Below are 12,640 nucleotides of genomic sequence, written 5' to 3'. Positions count from 1 at the left end.
GCAGCTGCCCCACCTGGCTCCCTCCTTCTCCATGAGGGGCAGCTCCAGCCTGTACCTGCCCCACCCGCAGACGATGCGATTTAAGCCCCCCTCCTCCAAACTCCGATATTGGATGGAGAGTAGAATTCCGACCCATGGAGGTAAGACGCACATCAGCGGAAAGTGATTCAGTCATGCCCCTGCTCTGCCCATTACCCTTCTAGTGCTCTTCTCAGAGGCTTTCCAAATACAGACCAAACGTGTACATGGTAAAAGCAGGTCCAAAAGCTTAGGACTGAATAGTGTTCAAACAACTGGAAAGAATTCTTAATGCCCTTGAAAAAATTCTAAAGAAAGGTCACAAACAAACAAGCATTATTGATGAGAGAGCTCTTGGAGAAGAGTTTTAGAAAAAGCTACGCTTCTAAAACTCATTATATTCACCAGTAGAGCCAATGTTATTAAAGATCCAAGTTAATAACTTAGGAACCAAATTGAGATTGAGCTCAGCAGGATGACAAGGAAATGGAAATCGTGGAAAAACTGAAACATGGAGAATTCCTCTGAAAAGTTCAATGTTTACAATCATTTAGACGAGAATGATCTTTATATAAAAAATGAGATCCAGTAATCTGAGAAATAGACTCTCACTCAAGAAAGTTCTATTAAGGATGAGACAGAAATATTTAAAGAACCCAAATCTAGGAATTTCTGAATCCTAAAGAGAAAAATCAACCATCTGAAAATGGGAGAGAAAATTCAGATCAGATAACACCAAGAGGGAAGAGGAAAAAAAAAAAAAGTTGCAGTCCCTCTTCCTCTCCAACATTAAAAGTCTACAGAATCCTGAAGGGTAAGGAAAACAGAATTGTCTTCCCAAACTTGAAATTCCAGGTGATTCTATCAAAACTTAATAGATTACTAGTGCTGAAAGTATGCCAGAACTCTTACCTACCAAGGGGATAATGGAAGGAGATGTATGGTAGACTAAGGTAATAGAAATGTTAAAAGGAGTGGGGGAAAAAGCCCAGAACCTTTCCAGTGCTGCAAAAGTTGTGGGTAGGGCAAGGGAGTGGTACGATGGTATAGCCCAGAGAACATAAAATGGTGAAAATAAGATGAAGACAAATTTGAACAGACTAAACTATCCTATTACAAAGCTAAAACAGATGATAAAAAAAGAGCATCATAATGGTGTAGGGTGTTTGCATCCCTAAAACAAGGACAACTATGGAAAACAAAGAACTGGATAATGACCTTTTAAAGAGATAGCAGAAATGACAAAATTGATAACAGACACAAAAGTGTGAGGATAAACTATTCAATAGAGAAAGCAGTTTTCTCTATTCTTCCAAAATAATGTCAGAGCCATGATTTCTGTTTTGTACCTCAATGCGTAGCAGAACTTCTTTAGAAGCATGAAAGAATTCAAGGCACTATAGTATTATGGCTCTGACATGGCTGCAGTGTGAGCATTCAGCTCATAAATCACCTACACTCTTCACTGGCTTTTTAACCTGACCAAGGTACTTAGCATCTCCGTGCCTCTGTTTGCATGTGTAGAATTGGGGTAAGTGGGCTGTTGTAAGAACGTGTGGGATTCCTGGAGGTAAATCACTTAGAGGGCCTTACCTGTTACTCAGTCTCTGACAGGCCCTATAACCAAAGAGAAAGGCTTTGGGGAATTAAACGGCACGGTTAAGAAGCTGGTTTGTACAGTCCTTGTCACAAATCTCCTACCACAGCACATGTTTTTCCAAGTGCCCTGAGGAAGATTTTACAAAAATTAAGGAAAATCTTCACCTCTCAAAAGTAAACACCATTAACAGGATGCATTCCCGCCATAATTCAACAAAAAGATGGTCAAGAGAAATCTAACTGTTGGAAATTTAAAATTGCTTTCCTCATAGGTTTTAGAGGAACTCTAAACTAGGATGCTGGCAAAGCTAGTCTCTAAAGGGAAAATCATAGCTTTAAAGTAAACCGTAGCAGTCAAACTGAGAATTTACAGTGCAGTAGTAAAACATACTTTTAATTTTTGCTTTTATGAATTTCTCTTTAAAACAGTGATCTTTATGAACTTCTGTCAAGAGTAAGAAAAAAAATATTCGAAATGAAAACCCATTGATAGCCATGATGGAATTTTAGACTGTTATTTGGATATGTTCCTAGAAGTGTCTAGATTATTCAGGAGGTCATGTGTTTCTTTAAAAAAACAAAACCATAACAGTAGAAATTGAGTATGGGAGACAGCCTCAGTAATCAAAGACTTCGCACCATCCATCCTAGTTCAGCATGACCCTTTAGTGTATGCATGCTAAGATTCTCCTAAGATTTCATTAGGGGAAACAGACTAAAAAGTGTTAAAAGCTCTACTTTAAGGGTCTTAAGAAGTCATTGGAAAAATAAAGAATTCACAATCAAGAGGAGTTTTTTGTACATGGAGATAAATGAAGATAAAAACACAATGGTCCAAATTTGGGGGACAGAGTGGGGAAAAAAACAGTTCTAAGTGGGAATTTACAGCGACACAAGCCTACCACAAGAAAAAAATTCAAAGAGCCTTATGCCTAAAGGGACTAGAGAAAGGAGAACAAAGCCCAAAGTTAGTAGGAGGAAGGAAATACAGCTCAGAACAGGAATAAATGAAACAGATACTAAAAAATAGAAAAGATGATAATGAAACCAAGAGCTGGTTCTTTGAAAAGATAAATGAAATTGAAACACTGTTAGATTCCTCAAGCAAAAGAGGACACAAATAAAATCAAATGAAAGGGAAGTAACAGCTGACACCACAGAAATACAAAGGATTATAAGCGACTACTACAGAGAATTATATGCGAACAAATTGGACAAACAAGAAGAAATGGATAAATTCCTAGAAGTAGAATCTTCCAAAACTGAATCTGGAAGAAATAGAAAATCCGAACAGACCAAATACTAGTAACGAAGATGAATTGATAATCCAAAAACTCAAAAGTCCAGGATTAGATGGATTTACAGGTGAATTCTACCAGACATTTAAAGAAGAGTTAATACCTATTTCCCTAAAACTGTTGGAAAAAATAGAAGAGGATGAAGATAGTGTAGGAGAATATCTTTGATGAACATAGATGCAAAATCCTCAACAAGATATTAGCAGACACATTAAGAGGATCATTCCCCATGACCAAGTGAGATTTATTCTGGGGATGATTTGCGAATCAATCAATGTGGTACGCCACATTAACAGAGTGAAAGATAAAAATTATTTCAGTGGATGCAAAAAAAAATTTGGCAAAATTCAACATCCATTCATGAATACTCCCAACAATGTGGGTTTAGAGGAAACATACCTCAACTTAGTAAAGGCCATGTATGAAAACCCCTGGCTAACATCATACTCAATGGTGAAAAACCTGAGAGCTTGTCCTCTAAGATCAGGAACAAGACAAGGATGTCCGCTCTTACCGCTTTTATTCAGCATAGTACTGGAAGTCATCCTAGTCCTAGCAACCGGACAAGAAAATAAAAGGCATCCAGATTGGTAAGGAGTAGATAAAACTCATTTGCAGATGACTTGATACTACGTAGGAAACTCTAAAGACTACACCAGAAACTCGGAGGTAATAATTGAACTCAGTAAAGCCACAGGATATGAAATTCACAGACATCTGTTGTAGTTTTATACACTAATAACAAAGCAGAAAGGAAACAATTTTGTATAAAATTAAGCCAAAAAGAATAAAATACCTAGGAATAAACTTAACCAAGGAGTGAAAAACCTGTACTCTGAAAACTAGAAAACATTGATGAAAGAAATTGAAGATGACACTAACAAATGGAAAGACCTACCCTGCTTTTAGACTGGAAGAATATTGTTAAAATGTCCTTACTACTCAAAGCAACCTTCAGATTCAGTGCTATCCCTATCAAAATACCAATAGTATTTTTCATAGCATAATCCTAAAATTTGTTTAGAACAACAAAAAACCCCTCCCCCAACCAGCCAAAGCAATCTTGAGAAAGAACAAAGCCGGAGGTATCACAGTTCCAGATTTCAAGATACACTACAAAGCTATTGTAATTGAAACAGTAAGGTATTGGCCCAAAAGTAGACACACACGTCAGTGGAACAGAATAGAGAGCCGAAAAATAAATCCACTCTTAGGAGGTTGATCTGTGACAAAGGAGGCAAGAATATACAATGGGGAGAGTCTCTTCAATGGTGCTGGGAAAACTGGACAGCGACATGCGAAAGGATGAGACTGGACCACTTTCTTACACCGTACACAGAAATCAACTGCAAATGGATTGAAGACCTTAATGTGAGACCTGAAACCATAAACCTCCTAGAAGAAAACATAAGCAGTAATCTTTGACATGTACCTTAGCAATATTTTTCTAGATACATCTCCTCTGGCAAGGGAAATGAGCAAAAATCAACTACAGGAACCACATTAAACTAAAAAGCCGCTGCACAGAAAAGGAAACTCCATCAGCAAAACAAAAAGGCAATGTACTGAATAGGAGAAGATCTCTACAAATGTTATGTCTGATAAGGGTTAATATCCAAAATATATTTTAAAAACACAAAAAAACAAAAATCTGATTTAAAAATGGACAAAGGACCCAAATAGACATTTTTCCACAGAAGACCTTCCGATGGCCAACAGACACATGAAAAGTTGTTCAACATCACTGACCATCAGGGAAGTGCAAATCAAAACCACAGTGAGTTCACCTTACACCCATCAAAATGGCTAGAATGAAAAAGACAAGAAATAACAATGTTGGCGAGGATGTGGAAAAAAAGGAACCCTTGTACATTGTTGGTGAGAGTGTAAGTTAGTGCAGCTACTGAGGAAAACTGTATGGAGCTTCCTCAAAAAAATTAAAAATAGAATTACCATATGACTTCGTAATTCCACTACTCGGGTATTACCCAAGGAAAATGAAAACATTAATTCAGAAAGGCATACACCCCTATTACGTTTACTGCAGGATTATTTACAGTAGCCAAGACACGGAAGCAATCCAAGTGTCCATCAACAGATGGAGAAAAAAGATGTGGCATGTATACGATGGAATAGTACTCAGCCGTAAAAAAGAATGAGATCTTGCCATTTGCAACAGCATGGATGGACCTAGAGAGTATTATTCAAGTCAGAGAAGGACAAATTCCTTGTGATTTCACTTCTATGTGTCATCTAAAAAAGCAAAATGAACAAAAAAAACCGGAATCAGACCCTTAAATACAGAGAACAAACTGATAGTTGCCAGAGGGAAGGAAGTGGGGGAGCGAGCGAGCAAAATGGGGAAGGGCAGCAGGTGGCACAGTCTTCCAGTCATCAGTGACTAAGTCCTAGGGAGGACAGAGAAAGCATGAAGTATAGGGAACATAGTCAGTGGTACTGCAGTGGCGCTGTATGGTGGCAGATGGGAGCTACATTTGTTGCAAGCACAGCATAATGGATAGAGTTGTTGAATCACTGTTTTGTACACCAGAAACTAATATAACATTGTGTGTCAACAAAGCTTTGATATAAAATAAAGATACGGATAGCTGGGACCCATAATCACAGGCTCTGATTTAACTGGTCTGCTGTGTGGCCTGGGCATACCACATGATCCAGCCTTACTGCTGAATATATATATATATATATTTTCTTTTTTTTCCCTTTTTCTTCTTTTCTTTTTTAAGTAGGCTCCATGCCCACCATGGAGCCCAACATGGGGCTTGAACTCATGACCCTGAGGTCAAGACCGGAGCTGAGATCAAGAGTTGGATGCTTAACCAACTGAGCTACCCAGGCGCTCCTGGGTATATGTTTTTAAAAACGTTTTTTGGGCTCATGTATAGTTGATGTGGCCAGAACTACCAGATGGATCTTCTGTTCTTGGAGGGCTAACCTTATTCCGTATCTGACAACCTGTTGACTCTTTTCCTCTCCTCACCACAGTGAGGCAGCCAAACCCCAGTGGTAGGGAGGGCACAGCAGCGAACCAGAAGTTCTCTCTGGGTTCTCTCCCTTTGGTTACCTGGCATCTTGGGTGAGTCATTGTGCTGTGTGAAGAGAACCAACCCCTTGCCCTCCAGAGATTTCCTACTAGGCTTAGTCACAAAGGTGCTTTGGAGTGCAGGCAGCCTGTAAGTTTTTGTGGTGTTTTTTAAAGTAAACTTAGAATTCGCCCATTCTTACTAAAAAGCCCATGTTGATCTGTGGTTGGATGACACAGGCCCCACATAAAAGTGAAAAGTCTGTTCCTACAACAGAAAGCGTCGAAGGGGAAAGTAGGGTTCTTACGGGGTGAGGCTTAATTGCAAAAGCGAGGATGGCACCACACCTTCTGTGTTGGATCGAGAATGTTCTGACATTGCCATGATTATTTTTCTCCCTTAGGTTGATGAAAACATGAAAGTTGCACAGAAGCGAGATGCTGTCTTGCAGGGAATGTTTTATTTCAGGAAAGATATTTGCAAAGGTACTACGTTCTCTTGGATTTCTCCGGTCACTTCCTGTGGGCTGCAACAGGCCACTCAAGCGCCTCTGTCCTGTCCTCGGCAGGTGGCAACACCGTGGTGGATGGCTACGGCAAGGCCCAGAACAGCCCGGAGCTGGCGGTGGAGGAGTACGCCCTGATGAGCATAGACACCATCATCAACGGGAAGGTAGGGCCTGCTGCGCGCCCCACTGGCTGCGCCCGTGGCTGGAGCACTAACGACGTGTCCTGCTTCTCGTAGGAAGGTGTGTTTCCTGGGCTGATCCCGATTCTGAACTCTTACCTTGAAAACATGGAGGTGGATGTGGACACCAGATGTAGTATTCTGAACTACCTGAAGCTGATTAAGAAGAGAGCATCTGGTATGGCATCCTTTGCTTTCTTGTTTTAAATCTTAAAGTAGGCAGAACCGTACGATCTTACCATCTTAACGGTTCTTGACGTAGTCTTTTCAAGTATACCGTATTTCATCAGTGCATTCTTTTTCACATTCGAGGTCTCTGCAGTGGAATACACCTTTAAATCGTTGACCGTTTAATTAGCAGTGCTTTTCCTCTTACTGGTTCGTAAAGCAGCGAGCCATCAGTAAGTGCACAGACAAGGAACTAGAGTATGCAGATTGCCCGGTAGTCACTTTGGGCAGCGGTGTTTGCTGTACCTCGTCCTGGGCTTGCTCTTTGGGGCTAAGGAACTCTAGGTTACAGGAGCCACAGCTAGGACGCCTGGCTCTTCAACCTGTTTCCCATCCAGTGAGCGCCCCAGAACCCCTCTTTTTTTGATATCACATTGATGGTGCCTAACCAGGGCCTGGCACAAGGGGGCCGTCAGCTGTAAGAGTAATGGTAATGGCGTCACCATTTCCCTTGAGACTTTCATGAACTTTCTGGAGTCACAAAGGATATACCCCCAAATGGCGTGTCTGCCAGTTCTTCCTTTCATTCAGTCTACTTACTAGTCCTTATTTTCTCCACCTCTTTGATCAAAGATGGTTCTGGGAACTTCAGACCCTACAGTTCCTGAATCAGTTACAGCTTTTTTGGCCAAATGGGAGGACACTGCTCTAGTACGCATGTTAGCTCCCAGTTTTGGGTTTCTTTCCAGTTTTGTTGAAGAATAATTAACATACGTCAAAGTGGAAGTGGAAGGCCTATATGTAGCATGACGGTTTGATTGACACATATTGTGAAGTGATTACCACAGTAGGCTCAGTTAAGATCCTCTTGTTGTATAGACAGAAGAAAAAGAAAATTTCTCCTGGTGATGAGAACTCCTAGGATCTACTGTCTTAACGAACTTCCACGTCGCACATCAGTATTAGCTCTAGTCCTCGTGTACGTGACATCCTTAGCGGCTCCCCATTTCCGAAGAGCTGGCAGTGTCCCTGCGTGGTAACATCGAACCTTGGGATGTGTGCTCTGGTTGCCTGCCTGCAACCTAAAATTCTTCCCCTGGAGGAATTCTTCCAACACCCTGGAAGACCTTTCCCCCAGCCTCTGCCATGTGGGTACACCAGGAGGTCCTACTGATTTTTCTTCAGGACTGTGTTTATGCTGGTCACTAAATGTCAACTTTAAAAAAAAAAAGGTACTTCTATTAACTTATGTTGTCTTAATTTTTTTTTCCCCCAGGAGAACTAATGACAGTTGCCAGGTGGATGAGAGAGTTTATTGCAAACCATCCTGACTACAAGCAAGACAGTGTTTTAACTGATGAAATGAACTATAGCCTTATTTTAAAGTGTAACCAAATCGCAAATGAATTATGTGAATGCCCAGAGTTACTTGGACCAGCATTTAGGAAAGTAAAATATAGTGGAAGTAAAACTGACTCTTCCAACTAGACCTTCTGCAGAAGGAAACGCACATGACTGTTTCATTGAGGAACTGACTGCAGTACCCCTCAGCCCGTGTGTGGTATGAAGACCAAACCTAGAACGGCACTGTCTGTCGGGCCAGTCGGCCAGAGGTGGATTTAGAGGCTTTCCTTCGGTAGGTGGAGCTAGAGTTTATACAGTGTACATGTACATAGTAAAGTATTTTTATGATTAACGACGTATTTTAATAACATTGTATCTAAAGTCATTGTGAACGGCGTGTACATTTCTCAGTTCTTACTCTGGAATACCTACTGTCCGAGCAGTTTTGTAAATGTAACGAACTGGTAACTGTACTATACCTGCATTCCAGAGTTTAAGATGTTTACTGTAAATGTTTGGTTTTTTAAAAGACTTTACCTGGGACCTGATTCACTGAAATTTATCACTTTAAAAACAGTTGTTCTCGTTAATTTTCTGAGCCCCCTCCGTTGTTGTATACTTAAAATCACTATTGAATCCCTTGAAACGCTTCAAGGGTAACCTTGGGTTTCTGGCACCTTGTCTATGATGTTTCTTGTGTAATTGGAATAGCTACCAGCTTGGTCACCCTGCCTCAAGCTTTCACCTCTAAATAAAATCCATTGAACTGAAGGCTGTTATAAAAGGTACTGCTTTGTTTAAATTTGCCGATTTAGGCCTTAAGTTTAAAGAGAAGTCTGTAGGAAGAAAGACTATTTCTTTGAGTTCACCTGTGGTGATTAGGGGGCTGTGATTTTTTTATTTAAAAAAAGGGGCAGAATTGTTTCTCGTCCTGTACATAGTAAGAGTAAGGTCAGAAATGGCGCCAGCCCTTCTCTTGTGGCCACTGTTGGTTCTGATCGCTGCCATATATATATACTTCAATTTTCAAATCAGAGGCAGTTGCTGAAGTCTTTGTTTTACTTTTTTTCTAGTTTCCAGTAAACAGATTGACATTCTCCTAAAAACCATTCTAGATTTTACCTGGGGAATATTCCACATAGTGCTTACCTTCTCTATGAAAACCATGAATGAATCATGATGTGCACTAAGTTTTGTGAATCAGGACCCTCCATGTTTAATTGTAAATAATTTAAGTTTACATAATTGTTAGCGCTTTCTGTTGAAGGTTTTTTTTTTCCACGCCAATTAGTTAGGTCCTAACTGCTTCTGAAATAACTATGTATAGTAGATTATGCAAACTTCTACAGGCATAAATATTTAAACTGTAATGCTAATTTTAACAAGCCGTGATAAAGCTTCAGCTAAGCCTGTTTGTGTATAAATACTACGCTTTGTGCGATGTTTCATACATGTATTTTGGGGGATTAAAGAATGCCTGTTTTTCATTTGCAGTTTGCTTGTGTAAATCAGATTGTAAAAAGGCAGATGAACTAAAATGTTTGTGGTATGAGGAAATAAACGAATGGAATTAGCATTCTGACAACTCTCGGATGTGTGAGTTCCACAGCTACAAGGAGGGTGGTGGGGGTTGTTGTAATTAGCCCAGATTTCTTCTGTACCTCAGTTACAGACAAATCAATTTAAGTCTCAAATGACACTTGTCTTTAGTTCTAATGTGTTGTGGCTGGATTCTTCTCTTCCTGAAAACCAGACCACCACCTTCCCTGAGCTTTACCACCTGAGCACAACAGAATTCAGGGTTTTAGGAATAGAACTATAAGCACCGAGAAGAGCAAGAAGGGCCTTCTCCCTGGTGGAAACAGTTACAGCCGGACCCAGACTCTCACTCACTTAGAATACAGCTGGCTGTTACTTAACCCAAAGGCGGCTTTTCCTACCCGTCAGGTCTCCTGGATGAGTAAGAGGTCAGCTTCTGGTCCCAGGATGCCTCTGACCCTACCATCTGGCTCATCCCTGAGGCTGTTGGTGAGCCTTTCTGTTCAAAATGGAGAAAGCCTGCCTTGGCCACTTCTTTCTAAACCACCCCCCTACACAAACATGAACCACGAAAGGTGTGGAAATCCAGGATGTGGTGTGGGCTTAGATAAGGGGCCCTTTCAGAGCTATAAATAGGCTGCTTAATTGCAAGGTTTTTTTTTATAGGTGCTGCTAATGAGCTTTTCATTTATTTTAAGGCTTCCTTCCCTTTCCTTAAGCCGGCTGAGTTCTACCGGCTGCTTTCTCTTCCATTATGCTTTTGTGTAAATGTTTTAACACTCCTTGTAAACAGTGCTGAACTTACAGGCCAAGAGATACTTAGAAAAATGTGAATTACAAGGGTAACTGATGAGGTCTGAGTTGGAAAGGCAGAGACGTGGGTAGGTGACCTTTGCTGGGAGGAATACACTCCTCAGACTAATGGTGTTTTTCTTGTAAGTGAAGGCTGAAACTAGCTGGGTAATGCCTAAAGCCCCACTCACTCTTAACATTCTATAAAATGAAATATTACAAAGTTAAGTATGGAAGATGGATTAAGAAAGGGCAATGGTGCATCCAGCTTTGTTTTGATTGCAAGCTATATAACAAAGCTGTGGGAATCCAGACAGTATGGTATTGGCATAAAAACACAGATTAATGGAACAGACTAGCCCAGGAATAAACCCATGCATATCTGGTTAATTTATGACAAAAGAGCCAAGAATATACAATGGGGAAAGGACAGTCTCTTCAATAAATGGTGTTGGGAATACTGAACAGCCACATGCAAAAGAAGGGAACTAGATTACTAACTCGAATTAAAGACTAGACAATTTCTGGTGTAAGACGGCATGGTGATGGAAGACCCTGAACTTACCTCCTCCAGGAAATCAACCAAATCAACACCTATTTATAGAGCAACTCCTCCCTGAAGACCTGGGGGCTCACTGAGCAGTGGCACCACCAAAGCTAGGGAGGCCACATGGAGAACAGCAAGAGCAACAGAGACACCGTAACAAGGGAAAGGCCACCCCTGATGCTGCAAACTGCAATGGGGAAGGACAGTACTGAGGGACCGGGGGCAGATTGATCTTCTCTAGGGCAGAAAAGAAACTGGTGTGAAAAGGGAACTAGAATATAAAGGAACCAGCCCTAGAATCCTGCCAAATGACAGGAGAGCTGTGGAACTCTCTGGATGGGAGGCTGGTGAGCAGCACAGTTTACATTACCCCTCCACCTTGATAGTGTGGATGGGAGCAGGGTTCCAGGCCCGAGCCGGCCTACTGCCTCAGTGAGCCCTGGGACCCTAGCCCCCAGCAGCCCTGGGTGCTCTAGGGCAGAGGGAAAAAAGCTGCAGTTTATAAGAACAACTGCAGTATGAAGGCTCCAGCCCTAGAAACGCTGGGGGGAGCTGCTGGAACTCTCTCTGGTTTACATTCCCCTTCCACCTACATAGTATGAGCGGGAGCAGGGCCAGACCCAGTCCACCACCTCGGAGCCCCAGCCCCTAGGCCATACCAGATTGAGCCTTTCCACCAAAGTGGCCCCCAAGGTGGCACACACCAGGACACTACCAGTGAACACACATAGCTCTAGCCATCTCACAAAGGTGACACGGGCACAAAGCGTCCTAAAACCTTCCAGGTATGCACCACTTCAGCTCCCCATAACTTGCCAGGACACCTAACCTGCATTCACTTTGCCTCCAGCTGCCCGGCCAGCACACCCCCTGTGTGGAGTGCTCTGGGATTCCTCCAGCCTGGGCCCTGCCTGGGCCCCAGGCACCCACCCGAATGCCTCCTAAGAGGAAGAGGTGGAGATACCCCAGCTTGCACCCACTTCAGCTATCCTGTTGGGGACACTCTTTCCAGAGAGCCCTGAAACTGCCCAGCCTGTGCCCACTTCAGCTCTCGGCATATCCTGGGACCCCCTACTCATGCCAGCCACCATTCCTGCCATCCACACCTCCAGCCAGCCAAAGTCACCAAGCACACACAATCTACACAGATGACAACCGTGCACAAGACCATTCTTTCACATTTAGAAGTAGCTCTCCCACCTAATCCACAGAAACACAAGAAGTAAAGCCAAATGAGACAAGAATATGCTCCAAATGAGAGAACAAGACAAAAATCTCAGAAAAAGAAGTAAATGAAACAGATAATCGACTTGATAAGGAGTTTAAAGTAATCATAAAGATGCTCACTGGACTGGAGAGGAGTGGATGAACTCAGAACATCAATAAGAGATAGAAAATATTTTTTTTAAAAAAACCAATCAGCTGAAGAAAATACAAAACTGAAATAAAAATATATTACACAGAATCAACACAGAGCATGCAGAAAAATGGGTCGGCAAATCGGAAGACAAGAGTAATAAAAAGCACCCACACTGAAGAGCAAAAAGAAAAGAATTTTTTAAAATGAAGACAGGTTAAGAGATCTCTTGAACATCAAACACAAA

The 12,640-nt window shown here is 41.7% G+C and overlaps 1 protein-coding gene across 2 annotated transcripts in view; it reads left to right on the top strand.

Annotated features, from left to right (window-relative positions):
* The window catches only part of GCLC (glutamate-cysteine ligase catalytic subunit), a 43,828-nt gene extending 34,094 nt beyond the window's left edge, over nucleotides 1-9,734 (top strand). For both annotated transcript variants that reach the window (XM_040643583.1, XM_040643584.1), the window contains 4 exons: nucleotides 6,363-6,444; nucleotides 6,528-6,631; nucleotides 6,704-6,824; nucleotides 8,091-9,734. In XM_040643583.1, coding sequence (XP_040499517.1) covers nucleotides 6,363-6,444; nucleotides 6,528-6,631; nucleotides 6,704-6,824; nucleotides 8,091-8,302 — 519 coding nt within the window. In that variant the 3' untranslated portion in view covers nucleotides 8,303-9,734. The remainder of the gene's footprint in view (nucleotides 1-6,362; nucleotides 6,445-6,527; nucleotides 6,632-6,703; nucleotides 6,825-8,090) is intronic.
* The last annotated feature ends 2,906 nt before the right edge of the window (nucleotides 9,735-12,640 follow it).

This window comes from Ursus maritimus, unplaced genomic scaffold, assembly GCF_017311325.1.
Source record: "Ursus maritimus isolate PB19 unplaced genomic scaffold, ASM1731132v1 scaffold_29, whole genome shotgun sequence".
Classification (NCBI taxonomy): domain Eukaryota; kingdom Metazoa; phylum Chordata; class Mammalia; order Carnivora; family Ursidae; genus Ursus; species Ursus maritimus.
Note: the sequence above shows the minus strand (reverse complement) of the source record. Positions and strands in the feature narration are given on the sequence as shown.